The sequence below is a fragment of the Chenopodium album genome, chromosome 24 (genome assembly GCF_948465745.1).
Source record: "Chenopodium album chromosome 24, dcCheAlbu1.1, whole genome shotgun sequence".
Taxonomy (NCBI): domain Eukaryota; kingdom Viridiplantae; phylum Streptophyta; class Magnoliopsida; order Caryophyllales; family Amaranthaceae; genus Chenopodium; species Chenopodium album.
In genome coordinates, this window is record NC_137857.1 from 4,532,662 (window position 1) to 4,556,611 (window position 23,950).

General features: G+C 32.4%; 3 protein-coding genes across 4 annotated transcripts; 1 reads left to right on the forward strand and 2 right to left on the reverse strand.

Annotated features, from left to right (window-relative positions):
* Positions 1-893: 893 nt before the first annotated feature.
* On the reverse strand, positions 894-5,340 carry LOC145611411 (uncharacterized). The gene is made up of 3 exons (XM_081666741.1): positions 5,202-5,340; positions 2,778-2,919; positions 894-2,666 (listed from the first exon to the last, which is right to left on the reverse strand). The coding sequence occupies exon 3, from the start codon at positions 2,580-2,582 to the stop codon at positions 1,488-1,490; it is 1,095 nt and encodes a 364-aa protein (XP_081522867.1). The 5' UTR covers positions 2,583-2,666; positions 2,778-2,919; positions 5,202-5,340; the 3' UTR covers positions 894-1,487.
* A 2,520-nt stretch (positions 5,341-7,860) lies between these two features.
* LOC145611412 (auxin-induced protein AUX28-like) lies at positions 7,861-10,204 on the reverse strand. 2 transcript variants are annotated; one of them, XM_081666742.1, is made up of 4 exons: positions 9,655-10,194; positions 9,125-9,378; positions 8,925-9,006; positions 7,861-8,158 (listed from the first exon to the last, which is right to left on the reverse strand). In XM_081666742.1, the coding sequence occupies exons 1-4, from the start codon at positions 10,044-10,046 to the stop codon at positions 8,107-8,109; spliced, it is 780 nt and encodes a 259-aa protein (XP_081522868.1). In that variant the 5' UTR covers positions 10,047-10,194; the 3' UTR covers positions 7,861-8,106. The 2 variants fall into 2 exon arrangements, with proteins under 2 accessions (XP_081522868.1, XP_081522869.1); XM_081666743.1 differs by having other exon boundaries at positions 8,101-8,158; positions 9,225-9,378; positions 9,655-10,204.
* A 12,405-nt stretch (positions 10,205-22,609) lies between these two features.
* Positions 22,610-23,835, forward strand: LOC145610416 (BURP domain-containing protein 6-like). Its single transcript, XM_081665761.1, has 3 exons — positions 22,610-22,633; positions 22,752-22,866; positions 23,069-23,835. The coding sequence occupies exons 1-3, from the start codon at positions 22,610-22,612 to the stop codon at positions 23,833-23,835; spliced, it is 906 nt and encodes a 301-aa protein (XP_081521887.1).
* The last annotated feature ends 115 nt before the right edge of the window (positions 23,836-23,950 follow it).

Here is a 23,950-nt window from a genome sequence, read left to right on the forward strand (position 1 = left end):
GAAAAAATAATTTGGTAATTAGGTTGCCATTGCCCATTGCCCATTGCCCATTGAAAATGCTTAAAATTACTTCGTATTTATTTTTAGGCTATCATTTCAAAGTCATAACAAGGTGTTTAGACGTTTGGTCAGAATTTGTGTACACGAATACCAGATTTTAGTAGATAATTTAAGTGGTTCAATTCATAATTCTATATTGGATAAGTTTTCCAAGTCTTGAGATTATTAATACATTGGATAACCTATTGATGTGTTTATCTTGTGATTATTGACTTTGGCTACAATTTGGCAGTATTTAAATGGTCTCTTGGTTGCATTTTGTACAAGGTATGCTAGGACCTTCGAAATCATTGTCATCATATATAATTCCCTTGTTGGTCCGATAAGGGGTGATTTACATCACAAGAGTAATTAAAATATCTTAGAGCGATCTAACAACTATGGAATAATAAAATACCAAAAATACTATTAAAACACGCGGAATACAAGTTGAATAGGGGCTACGAGCCTAAGAGAGAAACACTCGTATAAGTTATTTTCTTAATTATTTTATTAAATATTACGTAATTAAGTAACTAACAGTTAACCATATAGCCTCGAAAATTCCATTTGGAAGCACCTGGTCAAGGTCAACAGGAGCCATGTTCTTACACAACTTGCTATATCTGTTAGACTGTTACTAACACGCCAGAATACTCAATTCTTACAAACATACAATAACTACTAATAAATTTGGATGTTCCTGAGATTCTTTGGTCAAATGACTTTAATTTCAGCACCAAAATCATCAGCTCAAAAAATTGATGTAATTTGTTAACAATTTCACTGGATATCAAACAGCAGAACACCTTAACATATCAATCACTTGTTAACAATTTCACTGATATAAAGAGAGGTATACTTCGCATATATAGATCATTTTTCAAGAAATACAATTCAAATACAATTAATTTCTTTTACAAATGTTGTCATAGAGAAGAAGATATGAAAGACAGAAAGAGTTGATAATGTGGAAAACAAATATATAACCTACTCTCATGAGGGTACAGCATATATTCGTACTCTCGAACCAATCAAAGCCTTCCGTATAAATGAAACTACCAACCCAATACAAGTCATGCCAAAATTACAAGGCTTCAATATGCCCTTGCTTCTATATCCATAAACGCCGTTAGAGGTGATCAAGTCTAACTCAACCAGCTCACCCTGATGTCCTGAGCTGAACCACAACAGGCCGACTTTTTTGGACTAAGGCCTCTTGGTCCATGATCACCTGATTCGCCTCTGTACACTGTAAATCCTTCTGCCTTGAACTGATCAGCTGTTTGCATTAGTGCATTAAAATCTCTCATATTGCTGTACTATATGTTTGCACTTTGCAGGCTTGCAGCTATTCTTACTTCAATAGTAATACTACTTCTTAAACACCATTACACTTGAAATTTCCAAGAATATTCAGAGCCAGAATAACAAATAAGTAACAAAATTTATTCTTGTTCTCTGACACAGCCACCAGGAAGCAGAAACTTAAATTTATCAGTGTTTTCAATCAGATAAGCAGGAAGGTTAACCGCAGAAGCAGAACGAGGAATCGATCCCATCTTCTTGATAAGCTCCTTGAAGCTATACTCTTCAGGAAGCATGTCAAAGAGGTTATCTCCTTTACAAACGAGTTTCTGAATTCTTCTATGATCCAAAAATTCTTTCCTCTTAACACGATCAGCATGGCTATAAGCTGTCATCTTAAACACAAAATCCTGGAGGTACCTAAAGCAGAAGCTGCAATGCCAACCAGCATCTGAAAGAATAATATTTGACATCCGGGAATGCTTGTACTGTGTTAATGGACCATAGATGTGGGCTGAAGCCCGCCAATTACTGTAGTCCACTGGGAACTCGAACGAGTACATGTAGTGCTTCAGCTCGAGGTGTAATACAGGTGGGATCTCATCACACCATTGGAGGAGTTTTATGGTGTGTGGGCTAGGAATTTCATCTGCATCTGACATAACAAGGATGTCATCAAACTGAATACCTGCCTGTCGAATTAAGCGATTCATAGCCATCCGATGCTCACTCTCAAGCTTGAAGGGGTTTCTGTGGGATCCAGGGCTTCTAATATGCCCTGGCATGAAACCATAGGCTATCTGGCTCTCGGCAAAGGCAAAACGAGCACGATTTGAAGCAAAGTACAGAGGCTTAGGGATGCCAGTGAAGGTGGTGTTGGATTCTATGATTACAAATTTAGTTACATAGGGCTTGAGCTCGTGCCACCTTATCTCAACCAAGTCTAGCTCATTGCTAAAGATGATAGCATCAAATACACGTCGGGGTTCAGAGCGGACTGACCATCCATGAAGCCGACATAAATGATCCATAGAAACATTTTCTGCATAGAAGTGAGGGATACGGGAAAATGGTGGAGGTGGTTTGTCCCAAAGAGGACGGAAAAAATAGGCGATTTTCTGGCAATTGGTAAAAATTCCAACCAAACAAGTGGATAAAAGAAGGGCAAGGATGAGTATGATAAAAACAAATTTAGGTGAAGATCGCCTAGAAAGGCGTAGAGGTTGAAGGGGCATTATTTACTGAGAGGAAAGCTACAGGATGAAGCAGGTTCCATAGTTTCTTACCCCTATATTTGTGCCTTTGTGTATCGCTCTCATCTGCATAGAATCCAGCAGAAGAAGATCAGTCATTAAAAATTTGATCGATTGGACTATAAAGAGAATTTTAACACAGCTTTGGCATAAAAAGGGAAAAGGAAACACTCTTACCTTCATTAACAATCTGGTCACTTTCCCATTGCCGGAAGATCAGTCAATAGTAAACGCATCACTGATAATGCTTGTTCTCCGATTGTGGCTAACCAAAGAATTTTTTTTTTACCCAAAGTGTATGCAGCTCATGTCTGATAACCTATAAAACAACCATAGTAACTTCATCAACTTCTTATGCTGAGGACATTTTTTCAATAAGCAAATTATGCTGCCAATGCACTCAAGACAGTCTATTATCTATGTTACCCTACTCTAACTCCCTGTTCTGGATGCTCAACACTAGCATATGGGTATAAGGACATTTTTCATGAAGTAGCCGAATTTGATACCTAGGAACACACCCAGTCACGAGCCCTCAAGTTCATGTAACATAGTCTAGGATGCAAAACAGGAAGGTGCTTAGACCATTAGTTCATTAGACTAAGAACTCCTTTGATGGCTGGCTAACATTTTCCAATTTTGTCTTCCAGGTAAATAAGGGGAGCAGAGCAAATAATAAAGGACTGCTCCTGAAAAATGTTTCTGCAGTTTGGTGACGGGCACCAAACTAAAGTGGAGCTCTTTCCAAGACTCACCAATCAACAAATTGGGGTATTATAGCTTCCTGAATAAGGTATGCTGGTGTCAGCCACCTTCAAATAACTAACACCACTTGAGGCTTCGCTCGTCTAAGGCTATAAGCTTTAGGATAATAAGAGGAATGGCATCAAAGATCCACATCAAGTGAAACCTCAGGAAATTTAGCATTCAGAGCCAAAAAACTTTTAACGCGTGCAATCACACATGAATTCATTCAGTAAAATTGGGGATAGGACTTTCATAGAGTTGGTTTTTAGACAATATGTATTAGTCTGTATATACAAATCTTTGAGAGTTATTCTCTTAATCAGATTCTTGTCAGTTGTCCGGGTATTCGTGTTGCACTTAATTAGCATTGTACAGAAGTAGAAGCACCAGCTGATTATAGTAATTTAACAGTAAGTGTTCACCTCTCCTGCCTCTAAAAAGCAAAGAGAATAACTTGCAACAATCAACCAAATTCATTTATGCAAATAATCTTTTATCTATTAACTTGCTAGTTTCCATTTATTATCGGTGCAAACGCATCTTCTGAGTCAGAATGTGGATCCCAAAAAAATAAAAACAGTAAAACCTCCCTCAAAAACAACTAGAAACTTTCAGATACTGCCATTATAAATGCTAGATGGTACAACTACTACTCCATAATCACTAGGGAGATTCACATAGTGTAAATATAATTCTAGTAGTCTAGTCCAGTACATAGTATAAATAGAAAGTTGGAAATTTATAGATGAGCATATCATTAATGACATATGATATGCCAAAGAGGGGAAACTCCAAGTTTATAACTGTGACATCGGAGTCCTAAATAACCTGAAAATCCCCCCCAACCAATCCCCAAGATAAGCTAAATAACCCGAAAATGCCCCTCTACACGCCCTCAAGATACCCTATACGTCCCCAAAATTCCCCTGTACATGCCCCTAAGATACATTAAACAACCCTAAAATGCCACCCTACAAGTCCCCAAGGTACCCTATACAGCCCCAAAATGACTCGTACAAGTCCCCAAGATACCCAAACCGAACCGAAAATTCCCCTACAAATCCCCAAGGTACCCTATACAGCCCCAAAATGACTCATACAAGTCCCCAAGATACCCAAAAATGCCCCCTAAAAGTCCCCAAGATACTGTAAGCGCGCCCATAATATGCATTTAAACATACCACATTCATAAACTAGTGTCAGCTGATATCTTGCAAGGATTTAGACCTACCTGAGAACCTGACATAACTAATCAACCAATTGCCCTGAACTTCGATACAATCTATGACTTAAACCAACATCAAACTTCCCAAATTTGGAATCCATTAAAGTTCAGCAAAAACCCATACATTTCCAATAAGGATGCTCATTTCTGAAGCTAGGAATCATCCTTAAACCTTCCTAATTTTTCAAGTAATCTTAGTAAGTACGGAAATCTCATACTTTGTTAAAAACAGAAAGAAAAAGAAACCCATAATTTTTCTTTCTGAATTTTGTCTCCTAATTAATGAACAAATTATACAAATCTTTGATCAAATTAGTACAAAAAAATAGCTCAGGCAATCCCCAAACACAAGAAATAAGCTCAAAGATTCAATCTTTCTAATTTAACCCAGCAATGAGGATAAATTTCAGCAAGATTATGAAATTAATAATTCATCAAGATTTGCATTTATAACATCAAATAATACAAATTCAAGCGCCAAAATTAAAAAATAAAAAATACCCATAACATTTAAATCCATAATATTTATTTTAAATAAAAGTCAACTTTCTATATTTGAATTACAATATCAATAAATAAATACTACAATAACATAAAGTTGCATAAATAAAAGAAGATAAATAATATACCTGGTATTAAAAAAAATGGAAATAATTAGCTGGAGATTTGCTCAGGTAGAGGAGAGAGAAAATGGAAGAAGCTTAATAATGGTGAACAAGTCAGATTAATTTCTTCTTTGTTCTTTTCTTCGTCAATCTTCTATCAAAATTAAACCTTAACACTATGTTGCACGTGGCACGTTCTTAGAGAATGAGTTCTTTTTATGGTACGAATTAATTGAATTATGTTCGAATATGCTTATTTGTAGATTATTAAGCTTAATTTAAGGTGCTAATTTTTTGTTTATCTCAATGTTGGCAAAAGATTAATGCTAATAAAAGTAACACGGAAAACTACGTAATAATGTAAGGGAAGATAATTTTTGGGATTATAATGTGTGTCTAACTAAATTTTTTAAGAGTGTAAGAAATATTTTCGCTTATATTTATATTATGCTTCGATTTTATATGGGTCCTGTTTAGTAGTAAGCTTATTGGGGGTATATTAGTTTATTTGACTAACTTTAGCTAATTGACTAGTCAAACAAGCTAATACAAGTGTTTGGTAGTAAGCTTATTGAAAGAGCTTATTCCGCTAAATAAGCTCTTTTTGAAAAAGCTCATTTTAGGAGCTTTTTCAATTAGCTTATTCATTAATTATTGTGAAATGACACTTATAACCTCATTTAATTTAAAATCCTATCTAAACTACCTACCCCACAATTAATTTATTGGTTATTTCACATACTTAATCACCTTTAAGCTATCAGCTATTTACCAAACACTTTTATGTAACCAGTTAATACAATATGTTAGTCAAATCAGTTAATAAAATCAGCTAGTCAAAATCAGCTAACTCAATCAGCTTCAGCTTTCAGCTTTCAGCTTTCTCCCAAACAGCGCCATGATTTAATATGTATTTTTTGTATAATTTATTGAGATATGTAAGTATAGAAATATAGAATCACACATACTATAATACTATTGTCGAGTATTAATTTCAAATTATAACGAACTTAATATACGTATAACTGATTCATGTAGACACTTGTATTGACACTCGTATAACTGTAAGACTCTTAATCTTTATTAAATGAACAATCATACATGAAATCTTATCAAGATTGTAATATATTGTATACATTCCGAGTATTGAAATATGATTTATTGTGATAGGTTTTGTCCAAAATTTTATTTAGAGAATGCAAGTCACGGGAAATGTGAAATTGTTTTGACACTAAATTATATTTGAAACATGGAGTAATAAAGTCGTCTTTGTAAGGTTAAAAGTAAGGAGTGCATATAAGCGCATAGGACATATATGACCGGGCTCATGCTACCCCTAACACAAATAGGGAGTACTAATTTAGTGATGACCTATAAGTTATACGAATGTACCATTAAAATGTACCACCGTAGAAAAACATCGTTATGTACTCCCTATTTGTGTTCAGGGGTAGCATGAGCCCGGTCAAAGATCTGATCCAACAAGACCATCAGCCCATTTATGAAAATCGGCCCAATAAGCCCACAGCCTTTGGAAGTTGCGAGACTTGTGCCTAGTCCATAACAAGCAAACGATTATTTTTTTTATTTTTATTTTTTCAACAAGTAAATGATACAAGTATTTTGTATTAACCATGTTTGATCTCAAGTCATAACAATCATGTATGTTATTGACGATCATAAAATTTGAACATATTTTTTGTTATAATAAAGTAATGTAATAATAAAGAAGACGAGATTAAAGGTCCATTTTAAGAATTCCTAAGAAGACAATATGTAATTAAATGAGAGCTCCTCCAATGCAAAATTGAAAACACAACAAAACTACAAGCTTTGACGATTAATTAGAGTTAAACACGTAATTGCAAGGTAATTACTAGTACTTATAACTTGAGTACTATGTTAAACATTAGTACTCGATTACCAATTGAAAAAAGTGGAATTTTTTTACTGCCACAAAATTCAAGCCTCCAATGCTGAAGAAAGCTTGATCTCATCAACATAGAACTTGTTCCTCACCAACTGACAAGAGTTAGTTCATCTTTCTCATCAACATATAATTTGATTTCGTCAACATAAAGCTTGAGTCTTTCTTTAAATTCGAGTTGAAATATCATATTCATCCTTCTCTCTAACAAATTTTTAACGTCATATCATGTCACGGATGTTGGACAAGTTGAAAGACTAATACAATTTACACTTTAGTTTAACTTTAAATTTAGAATATAAACATTTATGGAGTAATAATGTTTAGAATGACCAAACATAGACATTTGAAGTCTAATTTAAGGTGTTTCTCGTTTTCAGATTAACTTATTAGACTTGGTTGCTTTGATTTAACCTAGTGTTTACGGTTTAGTCGTCTTGATTGAGCTTCTTTTTTTTCAAGTGAAATGAACATACTCTTATTGATAACTGACCGGATTTAGGAAAAACAAAAATTTCAACCAATATTGTCCAATTCAATGATGCTTTCATGTTCAGCCAGCTTTATGGCGGCCCAATATTGATCATTGAATAGCAAATACATGGACCAAACCAATGTTTTTCACATTAAAATCATGCCTTCTAAAACTACAATTTTTTTTGGTTGTTTACAACTACAAATTAAGTCATATATGGCCACCAATTGATAAATAAATGAATTCATTGATCATGAAAATTATAATTATTTATAACTTGATTTTAGGAAAATATATAGGAGGCAGTCTCATTAATACTAATAAGCAAAATTATGATGCTAATACGAGTGATTACATTTACACCCAAAACGACGAAAGATAACATTAAGTTGCTTAACTATATTACAATGCAATCGTTTAGAGTAAGATTACAAACACATTATGAAGTTCAATATCCCTCCAAACAATTGCTTGAGTAAACTACTAATTACTATATATTTCATCATGATGATGTTCTTCTACTAAGATCAATCATCCCCTCTCCTTAGCTTGAGTCGTTGGACTGATTCAATGAACGTCCTGTAGAATAGAATAAATTTTACATAAGAACTCATTGCTATAACAACGCGACAAATCCACAAGATTAAGGAATTTGAACTTTCACACAATCCGTTTTTACACACAAAAAAGTACTTAATGGCTTAATTCCCCTAAAATACACAAGTACTTTTACATGAGAAGGTAAATAAATGTAGAATGGTAATTATTTCGCTACACAAAGTTACAATCACTTCGTTTAAATTTACATTCTCATTCAAACTCATAGATTCGCCATAGGCCCATAGTATTAGGTACGACTCGTGTAAATAGATCAAAAGACTAGTAGTATTATTTTATGTAGTTTACTTGTTTAAGAGATTACTAAAACAATGTAAAGATGTACAATGTGAGATTATAGTAATCATTGAAATGAGGATTATGTCCATGAACTAACCAACCAAACTCAATCATACCTAGGCTCTTTGATAGGGTGCATTGAACAGATACAATGCATAGACATATCAGGAGTATTCATTCATTCTCTTTTCTAATTTCAGCAACCTTATTAAAATAGAGTGATCATTCGTGCGATTATATAATATTTTATTTTTCTTAATCATTAATCCAGACATATATACATCTTAGCTTAACTATTATGATTGTACGTGTACATCTTTTATTCGTTCTCCGTTCATAATTTTCATATGTATTACTCTTAGTTGAGATTATACTATTAACGTGATCATTACTCTTGTTATAAAATCGATTGATCAATCAATTAAATAAGGGATTTGAAAATATAAACCTCCATGGCACATCTCCAGCAAGAAGCCAATCACCATCCCCATCTTGGTAAGTAAGCTTGTAAATATCCATATTATCCTGCCCTGAATTAGGAAAAAAAACAAAGACATATTAATAAATTAATCCAACAACTTTCTTAATTATTAAAATTATTTATTGGGTACACATGTGAAAAAAATGTGTTCAAATTTTTTTTTTTACCTTTGCCAAACATTGTAAGCAAGCTACAAATGAGAGCATCATAAGAGTGGTAAAGCTTCAAATCAATCTTTCTTGTAATGAAAAACCCTTCCATTTGCACCTTAACAAACATCGACCGTGATCCACCACAACCACCACCTCTTCCACCGTTCTCCATAGCCGGAATATTCCCTCCATGGCGGCGTTGCTCGAGGTGAGCACTCTTTCTATAAGCCTTAATTGGTGGCCATCCCACAATGCAATCACCTTCATTTCTAAGAAAAATTTCCAATACCCAATTAGTCAAAAACTCAAAAAACCATAAAAATTCTTTTTATAATACTTAGACCAAAATTCCACACCTAAAAATGTCACAAATTTAGCATTAAACTCAATATTGTATTGTTTTAACTAATGGTCAATTGAACTGACGGTCAGACCGTCTGATACAAGAATTTACGCAAACCAAAAAACTTTTGACAAAAATATCCAAAACCCACATGTTAAAATTCACATACAAATAAAGTAAAAAAAAAAAAAGGTGTACTTACTTGTTAATGGTGAAAGAAGTGGAATTGCATAGCCTTTTAGGTAGTTGATGATCATCCTCATTAGGGTGTTTATCCCAAAGCAAAAGAGGCAAAGTTTCAGGCATTGAAACAACTAAACTTTCCACTTCATTAACTTCTCCAAACCCTCTTTTTTTCTTCATTATTTGGAAAAACCCATCATTTATTTCTTCTTCTTTTTCTTTCTCTTCTTCTTCTTCTCCATAATTATCATCATTAACACTACTTTGGCAAGACAAAGAACTTGAATTGGAATTATCCTCTTCATAAACATGCTTACCCTTGCAATTAACATAGCTAATTAAATCCAATTCTTTCAAAATTGGGATCTTTGGAGGAGCATTTGACAAAGCAAGACCTAATTCAAGCTCCATTTTTTGTGATTAATCCACTAATCAAAGATTAACCCAGATGTTTAAATTGCTCAAATTTGTCAAAGATCTAATCTTTTCAACTTTTTTCAATCCAATTTACCAACTTTGGGATTGTACTCTGTTTGGGTTACTCTGTTTTTACGTGGGTGTATATATATAAAGGAGTTAGGAAAGAGAATATAGCTGACAAAGTGAAATCAAAATTGAAGTGTGGGGACATGTAGACAAGAAAATTGAGAAAAAAAAAATCAAAAATGCAAAATATAAATAAATAAATAATAATTAAATAATAAAATTAAATAAATTTATTTTATAAAAAAAGAGGCAAACAGTTGTTCCAAAGTGTCTGAATCAATGTTCGGCTTTTGGCCGACCCACTTACTAAGCTTGTTCCCTAAACACATCGTTTTGGTGCCGACATTGTCGCTTTCTTCATTAAATTTTGCGCTTTTTCCTTCTCTTTGTTTTACCTTTTAAACATCAAACACTTTCAATATTAGTGCGTGTGGCTTACAAGCTTTAGTCTTTATATAGTAAAATGAGAATTTTCTTTTTATTTTTTTGGGCAATTATGCTATGAAATGTGTGGGCAAAGATGAGGAAAAAGATTGAATGGGTTACATCCATGGTCCTTACATTGAATTATGGAGGAAATTTTGTCAAAGTTCAAGAAAAAGAACGCCTTCGTGCAATGCATTTTGTTTCGTCTAGTGAGTTTCGTGTCTTGTAAGTTCCGTGATTGTCGATACAGATGGACCATTAGGCGAATATGGTGTTAGAAATAGTGTAATGAGTATTTTTTAGAAACAGTTCTTTAAGTATCACTTTTATCTTTTTATAATGGCGAATTTTTCCTGTTTTAAGTGATGTAATAGCATCTATCAGAATTTGAAAATGAAAAATTAAAGTGCTAATACGACAAAATTCTAAATATTGGTGGTAGCAAATATTTATTGCTTATTCATCTAATATTTAAACACAACTACTCCTAGAGAAAGAACCTCTAGAGGAAGATAATGCTATATATGTGAGCTCCTTTAATACATTTATTAATAGAATATTTAATTTGAGGTACATGGGGTTGTTGCAAATTCTAAATCAATGACCTTAATTTTAGGTAATCCTACTTTGGATACCTTAGATTTATACAACATTATTTATTTAAGGGAAACGATTCATACATGAGTTTTAATTTAGGTTCTTTCACCTATTTTCACTTAGGGCCTGTTCTCATACGATTATTTTTAGTTCAGTTTAGTTCAGCTCAGCTCTAATAAGTTCAATTCAGTTCAGTTCCTAATTTCCTTCTCTTATAAAATATTCATTTCAGTTTAGTTCAGCTCTAATAAGTTCAGTTTAGTTCAACTCCTAATTTTCTTCTCTTATAAAATATTCATTTCAGTTCAGTTCAGTTTTGCTCTTATAAGTTCAGTTCAACTGAGTTCAACCAATGAGAACAGACCCTTAGTATTTGTTTTGTTTGATTTGACCTCTTACATAAACTGATGAACATCGTATAATAGATTTGTAATGCTATTTTTAATTTTTTTTTAAAGGAAAAATGGAAATAAATAATCCCACCTTTGCCCGAACTGAAAATAACAAACCCACCTTTTGATATTTACGAAACAAACCCACCTTTGTATGTAATCTTCTTTTAATGAACCTTTTTACCTATAACCTGTTAAACAAGTTAAAATGTTTTTTTTATTATATTTTAAAAGCCACGTGTCGCTCGATAATTGGTCCAAATAAAATAAGTTAAAGACAAAAAAAAAGTAAAAAAAATAGAAAAAAACCACCACCCACCAGCCACCCCCCAAGCCTCCCCCCAAGCCACCGCGAAACCCTAACCTTGCCCTAGCCCCAGCAAAAACCGGCCGGCCGCCACCCTTAACCCCCGAAAACGGTCGGCCGGGACCCCCTTATACCAAAGCCACCCCCGAATTTCACCCCTGACTTACATCCTACCCCGGAAACCACCATAAACCACCACAACCGCCGCCCTTAATACCATCACATCCGCCGAAAACCCCTCTCTAACCGCCGAAAACCCCTAAAACCTCCCTACCAGCACCGAAAAACACCACCCAACCTCCCTAACCACCCCGAAAGACGCCATCTTAACTCCCTAACCACCCCGAAATCTCTCATTAACACCCTAAAAACCACCAAAACCCGCGAAGGTCCTCGGTTTCCCAGGTGGACTGGTGACGGCCGGCCGTTTTCAGTGGTTAAGGAGGGAGGCCGGCCGGTTATGGTGGTGGAGGGGGTAAAGTCTAGGGTTTCACGGTGGCTGGGGTTTTTTTTTTTTTCTTTTTTCTTTTTTGTTTTTTTGTATTTTTTTTTTAAAAATGAAATGCACCAATTATGAGTTAACACGTGGCATTCAACCTACTAAACTCGGTCACCAACAGGTCAAGGTTCATTAAAAGAAGATTGCATACAAAGGTGGGTTTGTTTCGTAAATATCAAAAGGTGGGTTTGTTATTTTCAGTTCGGGCAAAGGTGGGATTATTTATTTCCATTTTTCCTTTTTTAAAAAGTAGCTTTAATTGAACGGCCCATATTTGTCCAAATTGATCCAAACATATAAACACAACTGAATTACTTACTACTCCAAATTGATTAATAAATCATGTATCACATGTCACACCTATACTTACAAAATTTGATCACTCTATCTATTGAATAAGATCGAGTTGCCAACAAATGAAATGACATGGTGAAGATAATTGAACTTGGCTAAAGTGTTATTCAAGTAGATTAAACAATTAAAATTAAACATAAAAGTGAATTCATTCAACATATACATATCTAAAATGAAACCACATTAAAAAAAAAAAAAAAAGGCTATAATATGAGGTATCATTAATTTGTTAGCCTTATATAGTTATATCTATTCATACATGTACTAGATAACAAGTTGATGGAGATATAAAATTAGATATACACAGTATATAATCATATATTTGTTAAGTGAAAGTTTTGTAATTAAGCTACAAAATCACCCACCTTAGTAAATTATAATACGAATATACTTATATACAGTATATAATCATATATTTGTTAAGTGAAAGTTTTGTAATTAAGCTACAAAATCACCCATCTTAGTAAATTATATTTAAAAATGTATTCATCGATATAAAACTTAGAAAGTCTAAAATCTTAATTTATTAGAAGCAAAATCAGTTTGAAGATTATAGAAAGTTTGACGCTTTCAATTTGATCCTCAGTCTTACATAGTTACATACGATAGACCATTTTATACATATTTTAATCGTAACCATGATCCACCCCACGAAATCAAATTTGTTAGTCTCTGCATGCATGGAGCATACATGCACAACTATTTTGGCGTGGGATCAATTATACTTTTCTTATATATTGGAGACTATCACCGAGTACATACTTCCTCAGTTATTTTTTAGTAACAACAACTTCTTTTTTTTATTATTTTTTTATTTTTATTGAATTACGGAGTAGTTATAATATTTAGGGCCTGTTCATATTTACTTAATTTCAGTTCATTTCAGTTCAGTTCAGCTCCTAATTTCCCTCTCTCATAAAATATTCATTTCAGCTCAGTTCAGTTCAACTCCAATCAGTTCAGTTCAGTTCAGCTCCAATCAGTTCAGTTTAGCCCAGTTTAGTAAATGTGAACAGGCCCTTAGTCGAGTTTTACATTTGCCAATACATATCTTACACCACTAACATATAATCTCTAATTAACTTTAAGTAAAATTTGGAGATTTTGAAAATAATCTAATTACCTAATTTCACATCCACGATAATATATATTTTCTAATGTATACATATAGTTTCAAATTAAATAATATTATATGACACCAGGATGCATCTCTAACTAGGCCCCGAATGATAGAGTATAAAACAAATTTCTAGGCCTCAACCATTAGCTTAAACTTTTAGTTGAGTTTGTCTGTTTATATGATACCAAGAGTTAGGAAACAAAAGTCACGGGTTTGAATTTCATCCACCCCTCCTTTTAAAGTGAAATATTAATCGTTGGGTATGAGAAGGGCTCATGCTGCATTTAATCCCAATGGGTTCTCATGTGAGGGGACGTGATAGAGTATAAAATATATTTCGGGGCCTCAACTATCAACATGGATTATAACATTCAGTTTTGACCATTTTTTACTTTTTGAACTAAAAAGGAAAGATACTAAGTGTTTTCCATGGGTCGTCCCACGACATTTCGGACGAAGGCCATTTGAATAGTTGGAATCATGCACTTTGCCTTTAAACGATTCAATCTATATATATATGACTGTTTTTGCATACACCTGCCTCATTTCATTAGTTAATCATAACACAATCTAAGAAGGGTGTATGAATAATCTAAAATTTCAAATATAATTGGATTAAAAAAAGAATAATGGAGAGATTATATTTTAATAAACCTAAGATTGCTAAGAAAGTTGATTGCACGCTCTATAGTGTTGCGTATAAGATGCATGCATGCAAAGTATAGTAGTGTTGTCCAAAGACTGAACTGTAAAAAACCTCGAGAATTAAAGGTTAGTTTAAGATCAAAGAGAACTGTTTAGATTTTTAAAATAAAAGTTAGAATTATATTTGGGCACCACATTACTTGTTTGCATTATAAATCCGAGACATACATGTCGTTCTTGATTTCAGTCCATTTTATATTTATCATTTTTGCAACATTAACTGAACCAACCTCTGTTTTTTTGTGTTTTTGCCTCGCCATATCACGGTTACACTAATATTCATATATTCCATGCCCCCCCCACCCCTATCACCTTGCTGTATTGTAATGTTAGGTACAGTAAGGTGATTTTACGTTACATAAATTGTAAGATAATTAAGCTACGCTCTTAATTAGGTCTATAACATACAAGTATATATCTGTGTTTAAAAAAAAAATAAAAATACAAGTATCTATTGACAGATTGACTATAGTATACGAAGTATAAGTTGGTGGTTATTTCAAAATCATTACTTTAAAATTGATTCTCTTTGCTTCAAGATCATATGTACTAAAATCAACAATGCTCGAGCTACAATATTAAGATAATATGTTACGCTCTTAATTAGGTATATAACAAGTACGAGTACCATCTAATAATACCTGACTTGAATCGCGAATTTGACCTTTTAATTTTATTAGTGTTTTTTAGGGCCTGTTCATATTTACTAAACTGAGCTGAACTGAATCAAACTGATTGGAGCTGAACTGAACTGAATAGAGCTGAAATGAATATTTTATTATGAGAGAAAGAAATTAGAACTTGAACTGAATTGAACGGAACTGATCTGATTGGAACTGAAGTGAACTGAAATTAAGCTAAAGTGAACATACTCTTACATTCTGTTTTTGTGTACTAATATATCATCAAAATATCTAGATTTCTCCTTTTTAGACATTACTACAAGAATATGTGCTTTTACCAAAACCATTTAAATTTCACTTAGACACGTAGTAAATTAAATTGCCAACAAGGCAACAACACAAGTTCATAAGGTCTGTAATTAGGCAAAAATAAGGAAGAATCCATGTAATTATCTAAATTCATCGTAATAGTAGTCGTACAATACGTTGTTTGTCCTTTTAAAGATGATTCATAGGATTTGAACACCTTTGATTTAAGGGAACACTTTGATATTTTCCATGCATTGGATTTGAATGACACTTGGTATTTGATACGAGGAGATAGATATAGATATTTAGGGAACACAATTAAATATCTCACCATGCTTTGATTAACCAACCAGGATAAACCAATTAAGGAGTACTAGTACTAATCTACGCAAACCTCTAAATTACGGAGTACTTATTAGTGCACCATGGCTTATCTATTTTACTCCGCTTTTTTAATAACGTTTTTTATTTGACTGTATTTTCACGTTTGTCAATGTATTATGTTTAATTATAATAATACTCCCTCCGCTTCCAAATAATTGCCTATTACGATGGGATATCAATTTAAAACTAAAAATAGGTCATAAAGGACTGGGATTATCATTTGAAGACGGAGGGAGTATGTTATTATCTCTAAATATAAAAATCGGAGGATTTTGTTTACTACAAACATAGCTTAATTAATTATTCATAAAAGAATGTTTTATGAGAGTGGACGTGGTGCATGACCTTTGATACTGCATTCTTTAAGGCGAATTAAACCAAATTCACATGTATAACTGTATTTTTCCTTGTATTTGTACAAAATTTACTATAATTCCTCAAATTGTACTGTGCATATATAGTTGTAAGTTGTAACACTCCAAGCAAAACATATATATAAAGGGAAATAAAATAAAGGAGTGTTTTATTTAATTTTTAATTTATCTAGGAATTAGTACTGTTTATTTTTTATTAGCTTTGATTTTTAGTACATGATTAATTGAATTTGTACATTAAAAATCACATTCGCACGAGTTTATGATGGGTTACTAAACAAAATTATAGAAAAGACAATATGTCACCTTACTCCAAACATGTCTAGAATATGTGGATCTTAGGATATATTATTAAAATGGGACTATAAAATTAAGGTAATACAAACTTTTAATTATTATTTTAAAATTAGTTAAGGTATTTTGAAGGCAAATCATATTGCATGTCGGATAAGGTTTGGGATTTGCTTGAATTTGGGGCAAATAAGAATTGATCTGAAGTCCTATGTTGACAAAATTTCATGTGTAGAAGTAGTTCCAAGATCACATCTGATTACATCACTTACGTCATGTAATTGGATTATTTTTTGATGACTTTCCAAAGTTCTTTAATTCATTTTGATATGATAGATAGATGTAAGTAGGATTATACTCCAGTTTGTTACTTTATAATTAATAAGTTGGAATTTAGTTTGATTAAGACTACGGAGAAGATGATCTAGCATATAAATACGCGACAAAAAACTAATACTCCGTACTTTGTATAATAAGACTTTTGATTAATAAAATAATAATACATTCTTAATAGTTTTACAGCTACATAGCCTACATTATGTTATACAGTTATACACGCATATGTAGTAGACACATATATCGTACATACATATAATTATAATTCGTAGTATATATTAAGTTATTTATCTTAACTATACACTTCATATATGCGTTTGTCTTTTCAACGTTGTTGTCATAGATTATTACATCATCAAATTTCCTTTTGGTATATATCGAGGACCATTTGATTTAACTTAAGGATCCCAAGTTCTCAATATATACTTGTATTATTTATATACGAGTACAAATAATATAATGAGAAAATATTATTTATACATCGGTGAAGGAAGGTCACGTGACATGCACCCGGCAAGCCCACGGGGAGTATGGACCGCTGCATATAGGTGGGCCGACCACAAGGAACTATCCGATTAAGCCCAATACAAAATATGGGTATTTGCTTTAGACTTTTAATTAGAGTGGTCCAATTACAATTTACAACTCATGCTTGGGTCAATTACCCACGTGTGCTCCCATACCTTGATTATGAATGATGATGATGAAAATGTCCTACTATATCATAAATTAAGTTATCCCTTTTTGTTCTTCTCACATTATTTATACTACATCCGTTTACTTTTAGTTGCAACTTTGGGGTATTATTTGTAAGATATAAAATATTCTAAAGTTGCAACTAAAGGTTAACAGAAGTAGTAGAATAAGCAAAGAAAATCAGATAGAGTAGCTTATATGAGTAGCACATTAGTTTGATAAACTAATACTAGTAGAACAAATCATATTATACATCCTTTTAGCACTTTGAACAATTTATATGAAAAAGTAGGCTAAATTTATCTATATCGGGATGATTGTCAAGAAAACTACAAAGTATTTATTAAAGATCTACTACCTACACTCTTTTAAGTTGGTTATTGTTAGTAAATAAATGAAATATAATTAAGGCTAGTAGTGTAAGTGAAAGATTTTATAAGACAATACAACGCTACAAGTGAGATTTGTTTAAGAATGGAAAAAGTTACAAAGTATATTACGAAATATTATACATTCATATATAGAGGATATATAAAAAGTGTGTTCAATTCATTATCTTATTTTTCTAGTTTTATAAACAATATGAGTGTGAGAAAAACCTACTATTGTTTGATCTAATAGCTTAATCTGATTTACTGAATGAGCTAAACTGAACTGAGCTGTTTATGAGAGAAGGAAATTAGGAATTGAACCGAACATGCTTGTACTCATAATATAAACACATTGAGTTGAAATTTTGGAAAATTGTAAAGTTTGTTAATTGGGATTAGTGGTCACTAGTCAATGGTCAGGTCACCCTAGTATTTGTAGTGGATAACAACAACATAAATAATATTCCACCACAAACACAAACATGAAACATAAACATGGTAGTAAAAGAAGAGTAGATATGAAGTGATTAATCTTGTAGGGAAGCCTAAAAAGGGGACAATTTGACAAGCTAGTCAACCCTATATTTATTACCTTATCAACTCCTAAAGTTAATTAGTTTTTCCACCCCCTTTATGAATTTATTGTAACTCTTACATGCTCCAACTATATATTTTTTTCTTCATAATTTCTTTAATTTGTTTCCCTCAACTTACCTAAATAGGTTAAATAAAAGTAAATATAAGTAAAATCCACAATAGTAAATCAAGCAAAAATGAGTTGAATCCTGCCAAATTAAAGAAATCGAAATGATTAAAACTAAGCTAAATTAAGCAAAAATAAGTTAAGATAAACAAAATAAGTTAAACAAGTTTAAACAATTTATTTTTGTAAAACAATAAGTTTAATTTATAAAATATTTATGTTTTGCAAACCAAAGTTTTTAAGAAAATTAATTAATCAAATGCAAAAAGAATTAATACTGACGTGATTTGAATTGAATGGAATTAAACCAAACAAAAATTGGAAAAGTAAACTAATATACTCAGTGGCGTATCCAGGAATTCCGAACTGTGGGTTCGGAATTTTAAAAAAAAAATGATGATCATATATTAACTAAATATTCAATACATAAGTTCATTTTTTTTTAATTACAAATGGATGGATTTTACAAAAAAAAAAAAAAAAAAAAAAAAAAAAAAAAAAAAAAAACCTACAAAAGCATTTTTCGAGTTTTCATAGTTTGAAAGCGTGCTAATACATTACTACTTCTATAAATCTATATGTCTATTGCAAAAAATCAATATTACACATAAAAATAAAAAATCTCAAACCCCCAATAAACACAAATTTAACAATGTAAACTTCTTCTAATTATCAATTAAAAGACCAAGTAAAAATTTTAAATTCTAAGTTTCTACAATTCAATTTGTCAACAATTCAAGTATTCAACAATATATCAAAACCAATTAAAAAATAAGTATGTAATTAACTAATTATCACTAATTTTAATAAAATCAACCATTAAATAAAGATTTAAGAATTAAGAGGAGTAGAGGAATAAGAGGTCTCACAAACTCACGAAGAACGGAAGAACTCGAAAAAAAATTACAAAAAAAAAATAAAAACATAAAATGAGATTAACCATTAAATAAAGATTTAAGAATTAAGAGGAGTAGAGGAATAAGAGGTCTCACAAACTCACAAAGAACGGAAGAACTCGGAAAAAAATATCAAAAAAAAAAAAAACATAAAATGAGGGCAGCAGGAATCGAACCAAAGACCTAAGGAGGAGGGTTCAATGCTCTAACAATCACTCCCTTACCAATGTGCCAAGCTTTAACATTTGATAATTTAACTCACATAAATTAGTTTTAACCCTTTTTTTCTTTTTTTTTTTAAAAAAAAAAAAAATTAAAACTTATAATTTTTTTCCGAAAAATCTGTGGGTTCAATGAACCCCCTTGAACCCCCCTAGATCCGCCCCTGAATATACTAAACTTAAAATAAGTCTAAAAGAATATATATGACCTTAATACTGCTTAGAATAATTCTATGGTTGTAAAAATATACAGTTAAATTAATTAACTCTAAATTTATGAGAGTTTATTAGGCAATGCTTTTGGTCATTATATTGTATATGAGTGAAGGTACAATGGAAGACATCTCCATAAGTAAACATTAATGAGACACAATACTTATGACTTTATCAAAATACTTTACATGTATGTATGGAGTATGTAATTATGTATTACGTTAATGATTCAGAATAAGCTTATTATAACAACAAAATCTACTTCTTTGTTCCTTTGCATGTAGTTGTCGCACCTAATAATATAAGTTGATATTAATTACGCACCATGTACTTAGTTTTAATATTATTGCAACAATTGAAATTTTGCACTATTTATCACTCTTGTTTGACTATATAATATTTTTATGTACCATATATTTTTTTAATTCAAGAAGTAGCAAATTTAATTAAATGCATGTATGGTGTATGAGGTATAAGAGAGAAAGAAAATAAAGCATAAAATGAAGAAGTTGATTTTGGGAGTAGTTTCTTCTTGAAGACAAGCACACGCTTTGAAACTGACATAGTGCTGATTCCTTTCACTTCAATGCCTAAGATTTGTCCCATGCATTTAGTTTTTTTCATTCAATCAATCTTTTCAATTGAATTAGAGTGCCCCTCCTTTTTGGGCATTACCTTCTCCTACCTTTCTCTATTCAATTTTCCAGCCTGGAAATAATCTTCCTTGTGACCTTTGTGTTTGATCTCATGCTCCTTTTGGATGTAAAACAAAGGAATTTTGAAATACTACGTGAATTGAACTTATTTTCGGAATTTTATTGACTTATTGGTAGGTTAGTTATGGTTCAAAATTAAATTTATAGGATGTTAGTGATCACCCTACGAGTTTAAAATAAAGTTTAAAATTTGTCCTACAAGAGTGAATTATAGTCTTCGATATTTGAGAGTTTTTAACTTTTTCGGACTTGAAAAGAAAAGAGGCCATCTTCTCAAGATGTTTCTTATAAACCTTACGAAACCCTTGAAGGCCAATTAGGTGGTTGTAACTTGTAAGTTTGTAACCACATTACAATTTACAACTCCCTTTATTATCAATGCAATAAAATTTCAAATAGCCACATTATCAAATCAAACTCACTCTCAAGACTAGAATTGAAATGGTTACATTTTAAAACATATGTTGAAGATCGTAAAAAGTCAAATAGGACAGTTTATAAGGGACGGTGTGGATAATCAATAGGGACATTTCTTTTGTCATTTGTCAACAATATGAAGATCATAAGTTGTGGATCTAGCATTAAATTTTTGGCCCGTAAAAGCATGCGGACCACTTATTAATGGTCCCATAATAGTATCTGAAATTGTCAAGGCCATGGGATTGTCAGGCTAATCGGCAAAGATTGGGCTAAGCCCATATAATTTGGACTTAGCTTGCCTTCTCAAGTGTAAACATGAAGCCCACCTAAGCTCGTTAAGCCGTTGTCATTTATCCCTTCTTGTTCCCTTTTTATTTCCTGTCATGTCCCCCTTATCCAACACCTTTGTCAAAATGTAAAAGAGGTTAGATTTTTCTTTTCTTTTTTTTTTTTTTAATTTTTAATTTTTTTTTTCTATATTTATAAAAATATAAGTCTCTACAAAGTCAACAATATAAATCAATACCGACATTCATAGAAAATCTTGATCAATGTGGATGAATACCCTAACAAGAGGTTTAAATTGAGAGAGTATATTTAAGAGCATACTTGTATAATTATATGTAAGTGTCTAAAATCCTTAAGAAAAAGGAGTTGTGTCAAATGGTTTTATTCTATCCGAAAATTTGGGACTTGCTTTGTTCAAGAACTCTAATATTTTTCATCGGCGTGTCGATGTAGTTAGAAATTTCTATGCTTCAACTAAGGGTCTGTTCTCTTCAGCTTAATTTCAGTTCAGTTCAGCTCCAATCAATTCAGTTCCTAATTTCCTTCTCTCATTAACAATTCATTTCAGCTCTCTATTTAGTTCAGTTCAGTTGAGTTTAACTCCAATCAGTTCAGTAAATCAGAAACAAGCCCTAAATTTCATCAAATCGTCTTGAAAATTAAATCCATTTCCCAAATTATTAAGATATCATGTCAATTAAAAGGAAGTAGGTAGGCATTACATATCTTAACAACAATCAATTTTTCAAGTATGAGCTATGAAATTTCAAATAATAAATGGTAAAATTTTTACCATAAAAAAAACAATGAATAAAAGTTGAAGGCTTGAAGCCATGGTTCATATATACTCCTTGTTATGTCATTTATAATTCATAACAATTATATAGTGACAATTTTTTTTATGAAGTGTTAACTGTTAAGGACCATTAAATGATCCTACAATTAATTCATAACTAATTAGCTATATATTTCATATTATTATTATTATACGAGAATCTTGAAACGTAGGTTAATTTGATTATCATTCACACAAATGCTATTTTCCCCAAAAATGGGCTTATTTTCGACAAAAAAAATTACTCTCAAATTCCTAACTCACTGCATGATTGATAAATTACACTCTTAAATCTCCTATGCATTACTTATAAATCAGATTAGTTATTTCCCCTTTCATACAAGTATATCTCATTAAAATTTGCTTAGTATTACTTACTATGGACCAATCATTCAAGTTTAGTTTCGCGATAATGTTACTAATTACAACCATTTCTGTAAGATTTCGATAATATTAGTAGCCCAATTGTTCAAATTAATGTTCGTCTATCTACTTAATTACATTGTATTAGATTTGGTTAAGCTAATGAGCTCTACTAACATTCATCCTTGCAGGTTGGTTTTGCACTAGACCATGCATTCGACGCAGCAACCCAACAGAATTGCTGGAAAATCATGCTTCCGAATACGCCTATTCCACAATCTTTGCTAGACGCTCTACCTAAGCAAGGTTAATTTCTACTTCCTTCCATTTATTACTACGAAAGTATAAAACCAATCACGGGACTCTAACCATCAAGCTAATGGTTAGAGACCTTAGAGTCGTAGGATTGGTTTTATACTCTATCAGTCAGAGTCTCATGATTCAATCAAGATCAATACTTCATAATTATGCCGACAAATATACATATCTATAACCTTACTAAATGCAGCACATGAAGATTGGAACAAGGAATATGATGGCCAAGTTCCCTTATCACAAAAGGTGGACGAGCTTGGGTACGAGCCACCAAGCCCCGGGTCGCTTCTCAAGCTAGACACAGCCACCTCAATCTTCATTCAAGAGAAGGATTTAACTCCTGGAGTCAACCTAAACATTCACTTTACAAAATTATCACAAACTTTATACCCTCCATTTAAAGTGTCCGAATCAATGCCACCCTTCTCTTCTAACAACTTACCACAACTTCTTCGCTTCTTCTCTACAAGTCCGACCTCTAAGACAGCCCAAGTTATGAGCCAAACTCTAGCACGTTGCGAGCACCCTAACCCTATTAATGGAGAAGTACAATTTTGTGCTACTTCCTTGAAAGAAATAGTTACTCACGTGACTCAAAGTCTAGGGGACACCCACAATATTAGGGCTGTTTCAATGGATGGAGTTCAAACTGATGCTCTTATGCCCTACAGAATCATGGGTGTTAATCAAATAGCTGAAGGGCGGTCATTGATCGCATGCCACAGGCTAAGTTTTCCGTATGGGGTGTACTACTGCCACCAGCCGAGGGGTGCAACCACCTTCTCGGTAACTCTGGTCGGTTTAAAGGATGGAGCTAGGCTTGATGCATATGCTATGTGTCATCACCAAACAACAGGGTGGAGTCCTGAATATATTGCCTTCAAGGTTTTTGGTGTGAAGCCGGGGAGTACCGTATGCCATTTTTTCCAGCCTGATAATGTGATCTTTTATCACGGTTGATAGTTGCAATGTAATACACAACTGTTAATATCGATACCTAACTATGGAATAAGATTTGCCTTGATGGTATATCTATTAGCTGAATAACGTATCAATGTATACAGCATAAGAACAT

Bases quoted from the DNA above. Each gene is read 5' to 3' on its own strand.
- LOC145610416 (XM_081665761.1), top strand. From the start codon at position 22,610: ATGTTACTAATTACAACCATTTCT. The intron at 22,634-22,751 runs GTAAGATTTCGA...TCATCCTTGCAG, and splicing joins TACTAATTACAACCATTTCT to GTTGGTTTTGCACTAGACCA. The intron at 22,867-23,068 runs GTTAATTTCTAC...TACTAAATGCAG, and splicing joins AGACGCTCTACCTAAGCAAG to CACATGAAGATTGGAACAAG.
- LOC145611411 (XM_081666741.1), bottom strand. From the start codon at position 2,582: ATGCCCCTTCAACCTCTACGCCTTTCTAGGCGATCTTCACCTAAATTT.
- LOC145611412 (XM_081666742.1), bottom strand. From the start codon at position 10,046: ATGGAGCTTGAATTAGGTCTTGCTTTGTCAAATGCTCCTCCAAAGATC. The intron at 9,379-9,654 runs GTAAGTACACCT...AATTTTTCTTAG, and splicing joins ACTTCTTTCACCATTAACAA to AAATGAAGGTGATTGCATTG. The intron at 9,007-9,124 runs GTAAAAAAAAAA...TTCCTAATTCAG, and splicing joins GCTTACAATGTTTGGCAAAG to GGCAGGATAATATGGATATT.